The sequence below is a fragment of the Polypterus senegalus genome, chromosome 3 (assembly GCF_016835505.1).
Source record: "Polypterus senegalus isolate Bchr_013 chromosome 3, ASM1683550v1, whole genome shotgun sequence".
Lineage (NCBI taxonomy): Eukaryota > Metazoa > Chordata > Cladistia > Polypteriformes > Polypteridae > Polypterus > Polypterus senegalus.
This window is the reverse complement of record NC_053156.1, coordinates 130,249,352-130,269,660: the sequence shown is the minus strand read 5'-3', so window position 1 is coordinate 130,269,660 and position 20,309 is coordinate 130,249,352. Positions and strand designations below refer to the sequence as shown.

The window sequence follows — 20,309 nt, the reverse complement described above, 5'->3', positions numbered from 1 at the left end:
AACTTTTGCCCATGACTATACACTTCTAAGGGTAATTTGTTAATTGCCATTTTCTTATCATTATCACTGGAATATTGTCAAAGTAGTACTTCAGAGGGTGTAGCAACTCAGTCTGTCCCAACTCTTCTTTAAGACAGGGAGAGGGTTGTTTAGAAATCAGCAGTAGAAGGGACATCTGTGCAAATTATTTGCTTCAACTTCCATCCATCCATTATCCAACCCGCTATATCTTAACTACAGGGACACGGGGGGGGTCTGCTGGAGCCAATCCCAGCCAACACAGGGCGCAAGGCAGGAAACAAACCCCGGGCAGGGCGCAAGGCAGGAAACAAACACCGGGCAGGGCGTGCACACACACACACACACACAGCACACACTAGGGGCAATTTAGAATCGCCAATGCACCTAACTTGGATGTCTTTGGACTGTGGGAGGAAACCAGAGTACCCGGAGGAAACCCACGTAGACACGGGGAGAACATACAGACTCCACGCAGTGAGGACCCGGGACGCAAACCCAGGTCTCCTAACTGCGAGGCAGCAGCGCTACCCAGCATGACACCGTGCTGCCCTTACTTCAACTTGCAAGGCTTAATTTACTTTAATTGCTGCAGAATATCTGTAGGTTGTAACCTATTAGTTGTTCCATGAAGAAAGCCCATTTGTAATATTCTGAAATTTCCTTTTTTCAGTTTTTACTAACCTTAACTTTAAATTTAAACTTTACTGCTTAAGTTTTCACCATTTTATGTCATTCATTGCATTTCATCTGGTTAAATTTGAAGAAAAACTAAAAAAACTGTGATGTTCTAAAACTTTCATCTGGTAATGTGTATGCACGTGACATTTTACTTATATATATTTTTAAAATTTGTTTCTTTTTGGGTATTGTGTCAATTGTTTTGGAAATAAATGCAAGTAACAATTTTTTTCACTACATGTCGCTGCTTTCTGCTTGACTTGACTTGCACAGCCGATCAATACTTTTCAGGTAGAGCTTACCATTTGTCATTTATTCATTTATTTTTTTTTACAGATTCATCATTAAATGAGAAGAGCTCTAGAACTCATTCATCTTTAACTGCTACAGACAAAATTCTTGGAAAGAGAAACCCATTTCCCAGTGAAACTGTTAATCTGGAACCACCTTCTGTAGCTAAGATAGTACTAGAGTGCAAACATCCACAGCCACTACAGATTCACAACCTTGAAAAAGATACCCCATCTGAGAAGCACTTCCTTTCGAAAAGTTCTACAATCCCAGACGATCAGACAGATTATACCTTTCGATTCCCAGACACATGTAATATTGCACATAAAACTGAAAATGCTCTCACGGATGCTGCTAAAATAGATTTACCTCACATTTTTTCCTATGAAAAAAAAGTCACTACCAAGCTGGAATCTGATAGCATTCCATTTGAGAATAGTAAAGCTCATACCAGAAAAAAATACATCCGCATTAAAAATCCAGAAAAAGGGAAAATCGCTCTGCTTCAGAAACGAAACTATTCACTCTCTTATTCAGAGATTAGAAACTCTTCCAATAAATCGGATCAGGATTTCAATCAAAAGAAAAATGATGGTTCCTTGCTCAGAATAAATAGTCCAAATGCTTTTCTTGATGGAGAGGATCGTTCCATTTCCCAGCATGATGGAGAGTACAGAAAAAACCACAAGAAGCCAGATATACGAGAGTTAAAAATCAGGTATGAGGATTATCAAGAGAAGATGACTGAAAAAGCCATTTCTAATCAACAGGATGTTCACTACAAGTTCTTTCCTAGTGTAATTCTATCTAATTGTCTTAATAGACCAGGCAATAAGAGTCCTAACAAGCTTGGCAAACTCGATTATGATGATCGTCGGTCTAGGCTAAAGATCACTAAAAAGAGAACTGTTAAGGAAAGCAAAGAGGCAAAAGGAATTGGAAGTGAGAGGGTGATAATTGAAAAAAAAGATAATGCTTGCCTAATGGTAAATTCTCCCTGTATTCAGATTTCTACACATGAGCAGTGGACACCTCCCTTATGTTCTGATGCGGACACACCTATTAGTAAAGACACTAGCAGTGAAAACAGTCTAGCTGTATCTTTAGTGTCCCAGTCTCCTGTCCGGCCATATTCAACACAGCTGTCTGGTTTACCTGGTAGTAAATACAGATTAAGAACTAAGCGTAAGGCGAGTTATGAGACTGAAGATGGTGAACCTCGGCCTGGCTTCCAAATGACGAAACTATTAATGACTCCATCAGAAACTTCAAAGGATAACTATATTCTTAGTAATCATGACTCTAAGTCACGAAAGCGCAAAAAGATGATAAAAAAGGAGCCTCCAATTATCATTAAATATATTATTATCAATAGATTCAAAGGGCAAAAGAACATGCTAGTTAAACTGACCAAAGTGAATGCTGATGAAGAACAGGTTGTGCTGACTGCTGAGAGATTAGAACAGTATAAAAAGCTGGCTCCATTGAAAGGTTTTTGGCCAAAAGTGCCAGAATCAACTGCCATTAAGTTTCCGGTCTCTTCACCGAAAACAAAAAAGTGTCCAAAGCGAAAAGCAAAGATTCATTCAGCAACAAAGAAAAAAGCAAACTGTACTCCAAAGGTGTTAGGTGGAAAGATTAGAAGAATAAGGAGGACTAAATCCAAGAAAAAAATGCTCACTCTGGCTACACTCCATCCTCCTTCTCCCAGTTACATTTCTGAAACCAATGATTATTCTGAAGAGTATACTGATGTTATGTCCAAGCTGGGATATCTCTCTGAAAAAAATACCACTCCAGCAGATGCCTCCCCACCACGGTGTTGGTCACCTAGTGATCCTGAGCCTCAGCTTCTATTGGCTTTAGAACAAAATGACAACTTGCCTGTTAGTAATCTTGGGCCAAGCCTACTTGGTCATGAAGCAGAAAAACCAGCGCTTGGACGTGGAGTTCGCAATAAAATTCGCAGCAGCAAACTTAACAAAATTGACTCCACTAGTCCAAAGAGGAGAAAGGGGAGGACGATTAAAAATAGTACAGAAGGTAAGACTATAACAAAGGAATCCCCAAAGCAAAGAGTAGTTTGTAGAGGACAAGGAAGAAAAAAGAAAAACATTGACCTGCTACCTAGCGCTGGACAAGATCAAATTTCACCTGGCACTAAGCAAAGTCGTAAATCTCGGAAAAAAAAGATTCTGGAAGAGCAGAACACAAAGATTTGCAGTGAAAGGTATGAAGGCTCTCAAGCTATGTTTCCTGGAGAGAATGTTGCTTTATCTGGATGTTCATCTGGGCATCTTCCTTCTTTTCAGACTACTACTTCAGGCAGTAGCGAAGGCGATGTTCCAAAAGTAAGAGACACAAATGGGCGCTCAGAGGCAACCTTAAGTGGAGAGGAGACTTTAAGGACTCACTCGCAGAGTTCCAGGACATTGGAGGCAACTACATCACTGGTTTGCCCAGCAACATGTGACGAGTCTGACCCTGCATATTCTTGCAGTGCCCAAAGTATTCCCTCACATTCATGTTGTAACAATGAATCTCATCAAATATCATCACATTCACAGCTGTTCCCAGGCCCAGGGTCACTAAAGGTAACTGAGCTAGCTTCTACCAAGAATGTGCTCTCTGTCATACAGGCTACAAAGCCTTGTTGTAATTCTACAACATTAAAGTTAGATGGAGCTGATTCAAATAACTCTTGTCATTCTGTACATTACTGTACCAGTCCTGTAAAGCCAGCTCCACTTCAGTCACAAATACTATCTCCATTACTCCTAAGCGGTAAGGATCAACCTAAGCAGCCACCTGATGTTAAGGCAGCAGCAAAACCTGCAAAACGCTCAAGCAAGAAAAAAATTCCTGAAAGCAAAGAAAAAATGGATGGTTTTGGAATTGCACGTTTCACACCTATAAGAATAAAATCTAGTTTATCATTAGTGAATAAAATGGAAAGTTCCACAGACATTATGCCTTCTAACTGCAAGAGTGGAGAAAAATGGTCCCCTGTAGCTGATACACCTGTTGGACTTGCAGTCCTTAAAGAACTTCTTCATAAAAAACAACAGAAAGTACAAGAAAGTGCTCCATTTCAGGATGTTTCCAGCATACACTATTTAATTAAGAGTGATTTTTGCTCTACAAGCAAGCCTGTCAAAGTAAGAAAAGTAAGAAAACCACGAACTCCTAAAACACCTAACCTGAAACAAAAGAAACCTAGAAGTAAAAAAGAGAAATCAGCAAAGCAGGAAGAACCAGTTAATCCTGATTGCTCTTTATCTGATAACAGCCCAGTGTTTCCTTCAGACCCAGGGTTCGAAAGTTGTTACTCTTTTGAAGATAGCTTATCACCTGAGATGCCTCACAACTATAACTTTGATATTAATACAATTGGCCAAACTGAATTTTGTGGTCTGTATATGGGCAGTCAGTTTGTGCCAGCTGATAAGAACTTACCTCAAAAGTTTCTGAGTGATGTGGTACAGGAGCCTGTTACAGGGTTGACGCTAGGTTTGGCAAATATTACTGAGAAGTCATCTTCTGCCTTTGATAGCCAGCAGCCTTATCCTGGACCTGAATACTTGAAAAGTGGCACACTGAGCCCTGAACTTTTTGAAAAGGTATCTGGAGAAAGGCAGAGATCTTCTTGTCCTGAAAAGGGGCAAGATTTTAATAGTACATTAAATCAGCAAATGAAAAATGCAGTTGACAGCGATGAGGGTACTGCCCAGTCAGAGAGAAGAAACTCGTTGAACTGTGCTGATGCTTTCTTTCCTCTTCCCATAAACACTGCTTCTTTTGTAGAACTTCTTGGTTCTCCTACCAGAGATTTAATAGAGGGAACTGATGTGTTGATAACAACTCCAAATAGTTCCCCAAGATCCATTAGTTCTCTGTCTCAATTAAAAAATGCCAGTCTCCCACTTCGGAGCACTGGAGGGGCACATATTCTCAAGCCACTGATGTCCCCCCCGAGCCGTGATGAGATTATGTCAACGTTGTTGGATCTGGATCTTACAGAGACTGCTTATCAAGAGCCATTTTGTAGTGATCCTTCAGATGTTCCAGGAAAGCCAAGGTAACTTCTTAAACAATTTGGGGACACTTTTTTTGTTAATAGTTGTTTTTATAAAATTGTATTAAATAACATGTATATCACTTTTTATGTATACTGAATTATCTTCTGCTTCTGTCGTGGACCATACACAGTCTGGAAAACTATGATCTAATTAACAATTGGGTTAGGGTTTTTAGATCTGCAAAAAAATGCATGGATGAGTAAATGATTAGAACACCAAATAATGTAGGCTTGATCAACTGTCCATTGGCAAACATACTGTTTAGGTTACCAGAATCTGAACATATTAATAGCTGGAATTTGTTTGTTATAAATGTTTAGATTTGTATTCTGTTTTTTTTTTTTTTTAAATATATAAAAACATTTATGTATAAATATTTTTTAGGCAAATTGGAGGTCGTGTCCTTTCAATAGAGTCCAGGCTAGGGGATGGACTGGCTGAATTTGACGGAGATTTCACACTGGAAGGATTGCAGCTATGGAAAACTGCCTTTTCTGCCATGACACAGGTGGGCTGTGCTCCTCTAAATGGATCCAACCTTTTGAACAACATTGGACGTGACCAAGTAAAGCACAACTCTAAAGACAATGATCAGAAGGTGGTGATTATGCCTTGCAAAAGTGCACCCAGCTATCAACGTGTGCAGTTGTGGCTCCAGGCTAAGAAGGAGTATGATCGTAGCTGCAAAGCAACAAAGATGAAAATGGAAGAAAAGGAAGAGGTTGACAAATTCTGTGTAGCACTTCATTCTGAGGGTAATGAGGCAGAGTCCACAAAGGGGTTGACAAATGAAAAAAGCTCTCCAGAACCAGTGGCTCCAGAAAAGGTTTCCTGTCTTTCAGCTAAAGAGAAGAATAATTCTCATCTTTTTCTGCCTCTCAGTAATATTTCTGCTAAAACCTCACGAGCAGAAAGATCTCATCTTCTTGCAGTGGGGGTAGATCAAGAAGATGATGTAGAGGATTCTTCTCAAGACTATAGTTCTCCAGATTCTGGAGTACTTACCCCTTGGCAGCAGACAGTTTCACCTGATTCCTGCAAGGGGTTTTTGGAAAAGGAAGAGGACAAAGAACACAGATATAAAATGACTCCTCAAAGATACCACTATGGTTGCACAGAACTCAGCTTGTCAAATCTGGATACTCCTTTGACGACAAAGGGACAAAATAAAAAGGAAGAGAAACAGACTCCAGATTTATGTTCTCCAGTATCTTCTGAATTATCAAGCCAATTTCTGCTTTATGCCTCCCCAGTAATCCAGAAAAGAAATGCAGGCTTTTCTGAACCCATTTGCTCAACCCCAGTCTCCACAAAAGGTAAAATTTTTCTCACAGATTAATTAACAAAATAAGTAAATAATGTTACCATGTATCTTAACGGAGTAAATGTAAACAGAACAGTAGATGCTGTATATCATAGCTTCAAATCAAAAAAGCAGAGAAATTAGTTTGAAATGCTGAAGTAAGATTAAGAAGTTCAAAAATCCACAGTAAGTATATACATAATAGCAAATGAAACAATGGCAATATTATACATAATATGTGTGCAGAGGATTCAGAAGGAATTCAGACACCTTCACTCTATACACACTTTATTGTGTCGTTGATTTAATTTTAATTGCATACATTTTTCACTTTTTCAAATACCTCTACACTTTATTAACCCATAATGACAAAGTGAAAATATGTTTTACAAAATGTTTGTAAATTTATTAAAAATCAAAAACTGAAATCTCTCATTCATATAAGTATTCAAACCCTTAGTTCAGTACTTTGTAGAAGCCCTTTTGGCAGCAATTACAGCTTCAAGCCTTCTTGGGTAAGTCTCTGCAAGTTTTGCACACATGGGTTTGTACAGGTCGTTCAATTCTTCCTCACATCTCCTCTCAGGCTCTTTTAAATTTGATTGCAAACATTTTTACTTCTGCCGTCTTCAGGTCTCTCCACAGATGTTCTGTGGTGTTTAAGTCTGGACTTTCACTGAGCTGCTTGAATTGCCTTCAGCTCCCAGCAGCCCCAGCAGTATTATGCCATTGGGCAGATTCAGAAGGCGTAGGGGTTACTGGGAAGAAGAAGCCAAAAAATATGTCAAGGGGATCGTGATCATCTGTCTGTATTTATTTGTAAGCATTGCTCCCAATTTTGGATTAGAACTACAAACCAACATGGATTCAAGTTTATATCTCAATGTTTGTGCTTTCATGTGCTTGCTTGTCTGTGTTAGCTAGTCTTTTTTGGATTCATCTGGGGAATACTCCCAGTCGCACCAAATCTTGGTACAACAAAACTTTACATTTCATTCAGAGAGCTGTACACAAGGATTTTCATTCCACACACCATTGTCATCTGCACATGCTTTACGGGACCGTGTTTGGACTTTCTTGTTAGTGTTAATCTTTACTAAGTAGTGTCTTTTTTCATTCAGTTTTATGTGTGTAGTATAATTATAGCTAACGGGGAAGTGGAGAAGGCTTTTGTTTTCAAATTTTTATTTAATATTGTTTTTTCTTCATTATTTGATTAATATATACTGTATTATCTTTATTATTGACTGAGTCATTGAGCTGCTGATCTGTGTGTGTGTGTGTGTGTGTGTGTGCGCATGCGAGCGGCAAGTCAAAGCTGGGTGCTTTACTGAGGTCCCTGTAACAAAATAAACAAATCACTGTCTTTGGACAGTGTGAATCTTAGTGTCCTTATGACGACAGTCAGAGACTTGTCTCAAAGCCAGTCCAGCATTGTCTTGGCTGTATGTTTCACGTCATTATCATACTGAAATGTAAACTTTGTGCAACTTTGTTGTGTGCATAATGGATCAGGTTTTCTTCAAGGACCTGTCTGTATTTGGTTCCTCAATTGTGATCAGTCTTCTTGTCCCCACTGCTGAGTAGCACACCCATAAGCATGATTCTGCCACCACTGTGCTTCACCATAGAGATGGTGTAGGACAGATGATGAGCAGTGCCTTGTCTTCATCAAACATAGTGTTTGGAGTTCTGCTCAAAAAGTTCAGTTTTTGTCTATTAAACCAGATAATCTTTTTCATGCCCTCGGAGTCCAAGTGGGATGTCAGATGCCGTTTGCTCAAGAATGAGTTCTGTCTAGCCACTCTACAATAAATGCCTGATTGCTGGAGTGCTTCTGAGATGGTCTCCTTCTGACAAGCTCTTTCATCTCAGCAGAAGATTTCTGAAGCTCTCTGTTAGAGTAACCATTGGATTCTTGGTCATCTCCTTGACCAGAACCCTTCTTGCCCAGTTATCCAGTTTGTCTGGATAGCCAAATGTAGGAAGAGTCCTAGTGGTTCCAAACATCTTCCATTTCACAATTATTAAAGCCACTGGGCTCCTGGGAACACTCAGCACACTAAAAGTGGTTTTATACTCTTGCCCTAAGCTATGTCTTGTGACAGTTTTATTAAGTAGGTCTACAGAGAGTTCCTTGGATGTCATGGCTTGGTATCTGTCCTGACATGCAGTGTATATTATGGAATGTTATATACACAGGTGTGTGTCCTTCTAAGCTATGTCCAGTTAATCTGAATTGCCATGGGTGTACTCAAGTCAGGTTCTAGGCCCATCTCAAGGATAACTAAAGCGAACAGGATGCACCAGACCACAAGTTGGAGTGCCAAAGCAAAGAGTCGTAATTCTTATATGAATAAGAGATTTCACTGTTGTTTTTTTATTAAATTTGCAGATCTTTCTGAAAACATGTTTTCAGTTTGTCATTATGGATTATTAATTGTAAACTGATGGACAAAAAAAGTAAATTTATCCAGCTAAAATTAACTGTACAACACAAACTGTGCAGTGAAGGGGTCTGAATACTTTCTGAATCCACTTCAAGTTTACATAAACTCATCATGGACATGTATGTCATGGCAGCTGTGGGCTTTCACTTATTTCTTTGAGCTGTTCCTTTTCTTTGGTGTAATGATTGTACAACATACATCATTAATAACTCTTAAAAACAAAAATGTGGTGCATAAGTTTGAATTTAATTTGGATTTTCTAAATCCACAAAGGGTCAAAATTACACACAGGCTGAAATATATACATACACCCACTTAAACTTTTAAATAAATGGTATTGAAGGTTCTACAATGTCTTTTAACTTGACAGGTGTGGTAGAAATCTACATCATAATTAATGAAAGAAACTTATCCTCTCAAAAACACAGGACAAATCAGTAATCAGGCAGGCGAAAAGCTGTTCATGGTATCTTTTAATTACTCCTTAGCAAAATGCCTTAGAGGGAATATTCTTCAAAAGCAGTCTTTTACAGCATGGTCATATTGATCAGTGAAACAAAGAATAGAGGTTCATTTTATAAACTATTGAATTTACATACAGTGTCAATCAATGCATACTTTTTACTCTGGTTGGTTCATTGGTTTACACCCAAATGACTTATCTAAAATAAAAGTCTTGTTATATTTCGGTTCTACTTATATCTTTGAGTTAAGCTACTACCCTTGAAATTTCTGTGAATATAACAATTGTCCATTTTGGTTGTTCTCTTAGTCATGGTTCAGTGCATCATTTTGTTGTTTGTTCGACCTTTATCTGGTTTACCAGTATGCCTGCAAAGGTTTCTGACATTTATTAACCTAGTACAGTATGCTATTTCTTTAACATGAATGCTTTGCTACCCTGTAATTATTCGTCCACACAGGGCAAAAGACCTGTTAAATTTTCATAAGTGATCATGATTGGCTAGAGTTGGGGAGCAAAGCCAGCATAAAAAGGGTTTGTTTGATAGCACTCATTGGATTGACCAACACTCTAAACAATGGGAACGTCCAAGTAGCTCAATGTGTAAATCTAAGAAAGAGAATTGTGGGTTTACACAAGTCAGGAAGGTTTCTTGGAGTAATTTCTAAACAACCGTAGTTTCGAAGGTAATCAGTTCAAACAATTGTACATAAGTACAAGTTATTGGCAGGTGTCCCCACTTTGCCAAGGTCCAGAAGAAGACCCAAGCTGTCATCCCCAGCTGAGATGAAATTGGTTACAATGTTCAGGAACAACTTAAGCCTGTCTGGAACACCTTGTCATTGTTTACATTACGGTGAGTTTTACATCACCATGGACTGAGAGGTTGTTGTCTAAGAAAGAAACATGTGCTCTAAAATCAAGCTGAACTGATAGCTGCCTACATGGACAAGTAAAAACCCTTCTGAAGGAAACTTTAATGGTTGGATGAAACAAAGATTGAGTTGGTTGGCCACAATGACAATCGCTTTGTTTGGCTGACTAAAGTTAAGGCCTTCAAACCCAAGAATATTGTACCAGCTGTGAAGCATGGTGGTAGTAGCATCATGCACTGGGGCTGTTTTCCTGCCAGTGGTACTGGTGCATTACACAAAGTGGATGTAATAATGAAGGAGGAGGACTACACCCAAATTCTTCACCATCACCTCAAATCAACAGCTAGACAATTGGAACGTGGATGCTATTGGGTGTTCTAACACATTAAAAACAATTGCATAATGGATAATGCAGGCTAACATTAAGCTTATGGAATGGCCTTCCCAAAGCCTAGACATCAATCTTATTGAAAATTTGTGGACTGTACTTGAAATCCAGGTCTGCTCTGAGAAACCAATGTATTTAAATTAACTCTTACCAATTCTACCAAGAAGAGTGGTCAAATATCCAGCCATAATTATTCCAGAAGCTTGTTGATGGATGCAAAAAGCATCTGGTTGAGGTGCCACTTGCTAAGGGACATTCAAACAAATATTAGTTGGCGTGTATATAAATTGTATGAACTGTAGAACAGATTTTAACTTGTGCACCAAATTCTTGTTTTTTTTTTGTGCTATTAAAGATGTATGTTTTAGAAAAGAAGTCATTGAAACCACACACTTACCATGATATTCATGTACATGATGAGTACTTCTGACCACAACAGTAGCTCTAGAAAATGAAGTTTGTGGAGCTTATTAGGCTTTCTCCAAGAATAGCACATCAGGCTTTCTAAGACATAACATCAGGGTGCTGTTTATGTTACATAAGCAACACTGCATTACTTTCCAGGTCCATGTATCCTTGAATGGCATATACTGTATAATGATTTAATTTTACTAAAATAAAGTATTTGTTGTTCATAGCATTTGGTAATTTCCAGGAGCTAAGAGACACAAGGCTATGACCAAAGTGGTATTTTATTGTTTGTTAGGTGAGATCTGGACATATTAAATTCTTGGTATAATGATTTATCACCTGCTGAAATGTGCACACTGTTAACAGAAGAGAATAAAGTTGAACTGATCTAAAATTAAAGTTAAAGCAGATATCCAGCTTGAATTTAACTATGGGTTCTCTATTGAGCTGAATTAAATTTAAGTTAAAGAAGTTTCTGACTGAAACCTGAATGTCACTAATAGTGTCAGGCAGGAAGATTGTTTTTGGCTAATGCACATCCACCACTTATCTTTTTGTTTGGTAAAATCTAGTGTTTCATGCAAGTCATGTTTAAATAGGCTGAACAGTAGCAAAGTTTTATGAGATTAAACAAGAGAAAAATGTGTGGAGCCACTGAATGATCGAGGAAACGCCCACAATGGGCGACCAGTTTAATTTGGTGCACCATAATGGATCAGACTGCTCATGTGTGTTGGTGCATTCAAGTAAAAGAGATCATCAGGGTTCATCATCAGATGAATGTAATTTGTGATAAAATTAACTTCCTTTATAATTTTCCACTGAGAGAATGCAAGAAATGTCCAGGAGGCATAGAATAGATTATTGGGAATGTGTTGTTAACAAAAGTTTTTATACCGTATATCTTCCAATAGTAGCCCCGGCGTTTATTCAAATAATTATTCGGACGGCCCGGCGTTTAAAAGAGACCGGCGGTTGTTTGAGACCGGCTATTATTCGCCTCGCAGATGGAATGGTGATAGGTAAACAGGGTTCATTTGGCAGTAAAATACGGTATGGTACTGTATTTACGGTCACAAAATGTAGGCAACAACACCGGATGAACATTTCAGGATTTAATGAAATTATCAGTACAGCAGTACGGTCTTATTAAAGCAGTATATGGTATTACCGTAAGCATGAAAAACGGGTATGGTAGACGTCAACTTTATTGCCAATGATGCCACCAGCACTGGCCTGCACCAGTCCGAATTTTGCACGAAAGTGCTCATCAGCCTGACAAGCCCCCTGCAGAACATAAGGAAATGCAATAAGCTCCAAACTCACGCATATACGTATACATTACGACATGAGACTGGGTAAGATACAATAAAGTACAGTACTTACCATCTACTCATCTGAATAGGTAATGATTGCTTTGTTATTTGCGAGTTCTTCTTCATCTTCCTCTTCTTGTGATGGCAATACAGGTACTCCCAGTGCTTGTTGTCGCGCAGTAATCAGTTTTGCACTCCCAGCATGGCATGGCTGGCCCTCTTTAAAGCAGTGGATAAGATGGTCCTCAGATCCATCGCATGCATTGTTGATTCCACAATCCTTGAAGGATTTTCTTATCATTTCTGGGGTGATTTCTTGCCAAGCTGATATTATCCACGTTACTAACAAACGTAGTGCCGGCGCTTTCAAATTTCCGCCAGCTGTAAACTCCTCATCTTCTTCCCCTGCTATCCAATTATCATACAACTCTCGAAGCTTGTCTTTGAGGGGCTTGTTCCAAACAACATCAGCAGGTTGAACGTACTTGGTGCAACCACCAGGGATAACTGCCGTTGACATTTTAAATTTCTTCAGCTCTTGTTTCGTTTCCTCACTGATGTGACAACGGTAAGCATCCCAGACAAGAAGTCTCTTTCGGAAACAGAAAACACCACAAACTTTCTGCAACCACATTATTGTTAATTCCGGATTCATCCATCCGTTTGTTGAGGTCACTTCCACAGCTTCTTGGACATCCTGTAGTCTTGCCACTTCTCGCTTTGCGCCCCGAAATACAATAAACGGTTTTAATTTTGTGCCATCTGCTTTCGCTGCCAATGTGACCGTGAAATGAGATTTCTCATTACCAGAAGTTTTTAATGTAACACTCCTATTGCCAGTTGGTTCGACTGTTGTAGAACCAGGCATGTCGAACCAAGCCAATGTCTCGTCCATTCCAATGATTTAGCCATCGTTAACTCCATCTGCAGTTCGCTGATTGGCAACCCACATCACAAAAGAGACAAGCTTGTCAATAACTTGTTCTGGATCCTTCTGCGCCAGCGATGTCTTCCGACGGAGCGATAAATGATGGCGTTTCATAAATTTGTCAAGCCAGCCAGCACTGGCTACAAACGTTTCTTTTCCTTTTGAAGCATGATCAATCTCCGTATCAAAAATCCTCTTCGCTTTCGTGCGGACCATTTTCCTGGAGACACGCGCACCTTTCAGTCATTGTTCAATAATCCATGTTAACACCAGTTCATTTAATTCTTCGCTCACTTTCTTAGCTCTTCCACCAGGCAATCGTTTATTTCCGACACCTTTTTCTGCCGCCGTTTTCTCAATATCAGTCATCTGCTTGCGCCATTCTCGGATACGTTTTGGATCCACCCCAAAATGTCGTGCAGCTTCTTCACCTGAATGTTCTTTTGCGTATGTTACCGCACGGAGTTTGAATGCTAAAGCAAATGACTGTTTCCTTCCCATCGCTCACACTACAAACACGGGCCACAAGAACACAGTGACACAAACAGACACCCGCACAACCCTTCCGAAGGCAAAAGTGTCAGTGGAGGTAAAGGTTAACAGGTCACCGAGGAAGAGGGCGCAGAATTTTTCACGTGATCATGTACTGTCTGTCCGGCCACAATACAGCCCCTTCTTCCCTGGTCAAAGGAGAGGATTAACATGTCGAAGATGGCATTTTCATGTTCTTCCCGCCACCTCTGCCCTCCCTGTGGGGTTATGATTGACGTGGAGCGAAAGGGCAAAATGTACACAAAGAAATTTCTTTTTGACTTTCTCCCTTCCTCGATAGCATCCGACGACAAATCATTATTGACACGAAAAGGTACTTACCGTATGATTTACTGCAGGAGGGCGGTAGTCCAGGTGGTACGAAAAGAGGATTAGCGTATGAAAAAGGCGGTGGGTCATTGGAGATCGGCGTTTACTACAGACCGGCGCTTAAAGGAGACCGGCAACTGTTAGAGACCGGCGTCTATTTGTCGCGCCATCTCTTCAAACCTGGCGTTTATTGGAAACGGGCATCAATAAGAAGCCGGCCACTACTAGAAGATATACGGTATGTAGTTTCTATGTTTCTTTTTAATTGATCTTGCGATATCAATCAATCAATCAATCAACATTTATTTATATAGCACATATTCATACAAAAAATGTAGCTCAAAGTGCTTTACAAAATGAATAGAAAAATAGAAGACACAATAAAAAATAAACATAAGTCAACATTAATTGACATAGAATAAGTAAGGTCCGATGGCCAGGGTGGACAGAAAAAACAAAAAAAAATTCCAAAAGCTGGAGAAAAAAAATAAAATCTGTAGGGGTTCCAGACCACGAGACCGCCCAGTCCTCTCTGGGCAATCTCCCTAACATAAGTCAAACAGTCCTCGTTGTATTAAGGGTTTTCATGGAAGGACCTGATGATGATGGTCACGTAGACTTCTGGCTTTCAGTCCATCAATGTTGGTGCATCATGATGCTTTGAGTAGGTGGTGGTGGCGCAGGCCGCCACCACAAAAAACCGGAAAAAGAAACAGAAGAGAGAGTTGGGGTCAGTACTGATTTTAGAGCCACTATGAATAGTTATTGTGATGAATTGAACATACAGAGTATCAGTATTAATTTAAAGTGAAATTATGAGAAGGCCATGTTAAAGTAATGTGTTTTCAGCAGTGCTTTAAAGTGCTCTACTGTATTTGCCTGGCGAATTCCTATTGGCAGGCTATTCCAGATTTTAGGTGCATAACAGCAGAAGGCCGCCTCACCACTTCTTTTAAGTTTAGCTTTTGGAATTATAAGGAGACACTCATTTGAAGATCTAAGGTTACGATTTGGAATATAATGTGTCAGGCATTCCGATATATAAGATGGGCGAGATTATTTAAGGCTTTATAAACCATAAGCAGTATTTTAAAGTCAATCCTGAATGACACAGGCAACCAGTGTAGTGACATCAAAACTGGAGAAATGTGTTCGGATTTTCTTTTCCCAGTTAGAATTCTAGCAGCTGCATTCTGCACTCGTTGCAAATGATTTATGTCTTTTTTGGGTAGTCCTGAGAGGAGTGCGTTACAGTAATCTAGTCTACTGAAAACAAAAGCGTGAATTAATTTCTCAGCATCTTTCAATGATATAAGAGGTCTAACTTTTGCTATGTTTCTTAAGTGAAAAATGCTGTCCTAGTGGTCTGATGAATATGCGATTTAAAATTCAGATTACAGTCAACGGTTACCCCTAAGTTTTTTACTTCCGTCTTAACTTTTAATCCTAGTGCATCAAGTTTATTTCTGATAACCTCATTGAATCCATTATTGCCAATTACTAAGATTTCAGTTTTCTCTTTATTTAGTTTGAGAAAATTACTATTCATCCATTCAGAAATACCAGTAAGACATTGTGTTAGTGTATCGAAAGAGTCGGAGTCATCAGGTGCTATTGATAAGTACAGCTGTGTGTCATCAGCATAGCTGTGGTAACTCACGTTGTAACCTGAGATAATCTGACCTAACGGAAGCATGTAGATTGAGAAGAGCAGCGGACCCAGGATAGAGCCTTGTGGAACACCATATCGGATATCATGTGTCTTTGAGATGTGATTACCACAACTCAAAGAATTTTCTACCTGCCAGGTAGGATTCAAACCAATTTAAGACACTGCCAGAGAGGCCCACCCATTGACTAAGGCGATTTCTAAGAATATTGTGATCAATGGTGTCAAATGCAGCACTCAGATCTAAGAGGATGAGAACAGATAAATGGCCTCTGTCTGCATTTACCCGCAAGTCATTTACTACTTTAACGAGTGCAGTTTCTGTGCTGTGATTTGTTCTGAAACCTGACTGAAATTTATCAAGAATAGCATGTTTATTGAGGTGGTCATTTAATTGCAAAATGACTGCCTTCTCTAGAATTTTACTTAAGAAGAGCAGGTTGGAGATGGGCCTAAAATTTTCAAAGGCAGAGGGGTCAAGATTATTTTTCTTGAGCACGGGTTTAACTACAGCAGTCTTAGGACAGTCTGGAAAGACCCCCGTATCTAATGACAAATTAACTATGTCCAGAATATTGTCAATTAGTACGTCTGATATTTCTTTGAAAAACCTGGTTGGTATTGGGTCAAGGACGCAGGTGGAGGGTTTCAGTTGAGAGATTATACTATGTAATTCAGGTAAATCTATCCTGATAAAAGCATTTAATTTGTTTATAATGGAGTACCGGGGCTTTGGAGGTTCTGCAGTGTTGGGGAGATATACTATGTTATCTCTAATATCATTAATTTTTTGATTGAAAAATACAGCAATGTTCTCACAGGTTTCACTGGAAGTATTCTGGGGGCATTCCTTTGAGTTACCTGGGTTTAACAGACGATCAATTGTAGAAAATAAGACTCTGGGATTACTAGCATTGTTATTTATAATATTAGAGAAATAGCAGCGCCTCTCAAGACGGACAGTGTTATTGTATGATTGCAGGAACTGTTCAAAGTCAAGTGAAATTTTAATATACATTTAATTTAACTGTTCTAAAAGCACTGTAATTGCCTTGATGTCAGAGTTTAGAACAGCTGGTTTATTTGAAGACTGATGATCAAAATTTTTGGAGGTTGGTTCAGTGTGTAACCTGAAGATTGTTTCCATTGTAATTTATGACAATACATGGAGCATGTGAATAATTATGTTCAATGTTGATCGAGTTAAAGTCGTCATCATACCCCTTTTAACAGCCCTCTCTGTATTGATTAAACACCTAAATTAACACAGTTCACATGACAGTTTAAAATTAACATACCCTCCAATAACTACCTAGCAATTTTAGTCTCCTGCTTCAGTTCAAGTAAGTACCTAAGCTTAAGACAGCTTTTTTTGCATCATGGCTGAAATGGAATTGCATATTCCTTGTGTTGCACTGACTTGTAAAAAGGTATATTAAAAACACTGATGTCTGTTATAACACCAACAGAACCACAGTTGCTTTTAAATTGGAAGAACCACATATTAATGTTATCACCCAACTTGCTCCACTTGCTTTGTTCTTTTTGAAACTGATACAAAGAAAGTGATGTGGTGACTCCATAGAAATTGTAGCACTGAGGACAAGGATTCATGTTGATTCTCCTTAAAACTTTATTAAAGGTTTTATACAAATGCAATGAAATTATGTCAGTAGTCTGTAAGCCTTTTTTTGGACTGAGTTCTATAATAGGTACATATTGTGAGTTTAGAATACAGTTACTGGCATTTTTAACAATGAAAAAAAGTTGCATATAAGCTCCTATGATATTGTTTTTATTATGACAGGAACCTCGGTTTAAGCCTAATATATGCCCTAACAGCATTTCGCAAAGTGCATATTGTTATGCATTTTCATTATTTGTTCTTCATTTTGATCTTTATTATATGATAGTCATGTGTGTGTTTGTTATAAATAATGTTCTTTTTCTCTAGATTCTAAATCCCATAAACTGAGTCAGCGAAGAACTTGTAATACTGATAGCCTAAGAAGGGTTCTGCTAACAACCCAAATGAAGGTACTGTATGTGTTATAGGAGCTGTAGCTAATTGTTAAGTGGCCAATCAATATGGATGTGGGACATTTACTGATTGTTTTATTTCTGTACATTTTCTATTCTGCCAGGCTTACTATAAAGTCATTACATTTGTCATAGCAATAAGCACATTTGCACCATGTGTGTTTATATAAATATACGGTGATCGGTCACATGATTTGTAGCAAAATGTGATTTTATACCAAAATTTTGAAATTGTATAATTTCACTTTAAAAAATATGATAATAATCTCAAATGTGTCCGGAGTGCATAGCAGTCTTTAAGAACAAATGAGAACTGGATAGATAGTCTGGTGGTTGTTTTAGAAAATACTATTTAAATATCTTCTCAGAACATACAACCCCAATTCCAATGAAGTTGGGACATTGTGTAAAACTTAAATAAAAAAGGATACAATGATTTGCAAATCCTTTTCAACCTATATTCAATTGAATACGCTACAAAGATAAGATATCAAATGTTCAAACTGATAAACTTTATTGTTGTTTTGCAAATCTTCACTCATTTTGAATTTGATTCCTGCAACACATTCCAAAAAAGCTGGGACAGGGGCATGTTTACCACTGTGTTATATCACCTTTCCTTTTAACAACACTCAATAAGCATTTGGGAACTGAGGACACTAATTGTTGAAGCTGTGTAGGTGGAATTCTTTCGCATTTTTGCTTGATCTACAACTTCAGTTGCTCAACAGTTAGAGGTCTCCGTTGTCGTATTTTGCACTTCATAATGCACCACACATTTTCAATGGGAGACAGGTCTGGACTGCAGGCAGACCAGTCTAGTACCCGCACTCTTTTACTACAAAGCCACGCTGTTGTAACATATGCAGAATGTGGCTTCGCATTGTCCTGCTGAAATATGCAGGGACATCCCTGAAAAAGACATCGCTTGGATGGCAACATATGTTGCTCCAAAACCTGTATGTACCTTTCAGCATTAATGGTGCCTTCACAGATGTGCAAGTTACCCATGCCATGGGCACTAACACACCCCCATACCATCACAGATGCTGGCTTTTGAACTTTGCGCTGATAACAATCCGGATGATCCTTTTCCTCTTTGGCCCGGAGGACACAACGTCCATGATTTCCAAAAACAATTTGAAATGTGGACTCGTCAGACCACAGCACACTTTTCCACTTTGCATCAGTCCATCTCAGATGAGCTCGGGCCCAGAGAAGCCGGCGGCGTTTCTGGGTGTTGTTGATATATGGCTTTTGCTTTGCATGGTAGAGTTGTAACTTGCACTTATAGATGTAGCGAAGAACTGCGTTAACTGACAATGGTTTTCTGAAGTATTCTTGAGCCCACGTGGTAATATCCTTTACAGAATGATGTCGGTTTTAATGCAGTTCCGCCTGAGGGGTCGAAGGTCACGGGCACCCAGTGTTGGTATTCGGCCTTGCCACTTACGTGCAGAGATTTCTCCAGATTCTCTGAATCTTTTGATGATATTATGGACAGTAGATGATGAAATCCCTAGATTCCTTACAATTGTACATTGAGAAACGTTGTTCTTAAACTGCTGGACTATTTGCCCATGCAGTTGTTCACAAAGTGGTGATCCTCGCCCCATCCTTGCTTGTGAACGACTTAGGCTTTTGGGGATGCTCCTTTTATACCCAATCATGACAAACACCTGTTTCCAATTAACCTGTTCACCTGTGGAATGTTCAAAGCAGGTGTTTTTTAAACATTCCTCAACTTTCCCAGTCTTTTGCTGCCCCTGTCCCAGCTTTTTTGGAATGTGTTGCAGGCATCAAATTCAAAATGAGTGAAGATTTGCAAAACAACAAAGTTTATCGGTTTGAACATTAGATATCTTGTTCATTCAATTGTATTCAATTGAATATAGGTTGAAAAGGATTTGCAAATCATTGTATTCTGTTTTTATTTACGTTTTACACAATTTCCCAACTTCATTGGATTCGGGGTTATATTTTTAAAATTATACATAATCACATTATGATAGAAGGATATCCTACCCAGCTGGGTAATAACTTTTTATCTTACTACTGCCTAACATTAGGTAATGTTCATTCCATAGTCCATTTCAGAAAAATTATTGTAGAAGTTGGCTGGTAATATTTTCATTCACATTGTGCAAATACAGACTTTCAAACCAAATATTAATCTCAGCAGTGAGACTTTTTTAAACCTTCGGGAAACAAAATATGTTAAAGTTAAAGCAATTATACAATAAATTTTTATTTTTATATTTTGTAAAATTTCACCTTATTTCCTTAAAACATTTAGCTGTGCCATCAAATATTCAAGATACAATCTTGTACTCTAGAGTAGTTTCATGACTGTAGTGCATTAAAGTTTGGAGTTTCCTCTCATCTGCATACAAAAGGTTGTGGGAATCTGTCGCATACTGCTGAGTTATTTAGTTGAGTGGGAAACTTAACAGTTTGACCATGAGTTAACCAAATAGGCTCATTGGCTAAATGGGTTCCTCATGTGTCAGACTTATCATGGTCTCTTTGGTATACT

At 38.7% G+C, this 20,309-nt stretch overlaps 1 protein-coding gene across 1 annotated transcript in view; it reads left to right on the top strand.

Moving 5' to 3' along the window:
• rev3l (REV3 like, DNA directed polymerase zeta catalytic subunit) overlaps nucleotides 1-20,309 on the top strand; it is a 361,606-nt gene that overhangs the window by 280,390 nt on the left and 60,907 nt on the right. Inside the window, exons 13-15 of the mRNA XM_039747940.1 lie at nucleotides 1,036-5,068; nucleotides 5,454-6,385; nucleotides 17,688-17,770. Of these exons, the coding sequence (XP_039603874.1) occupies nucleotides 1,036-5,068; nucleotides 5,454-6,385; nucleotides 17,688-17,770 (5,048 nt within the window). The remainder of the gene's footprint in view (nucleotides 1-1,035; nucleotides 5,069-5,453; nucleotides 6,386-17,687; nucleotides 17,771-20,309) is intronic.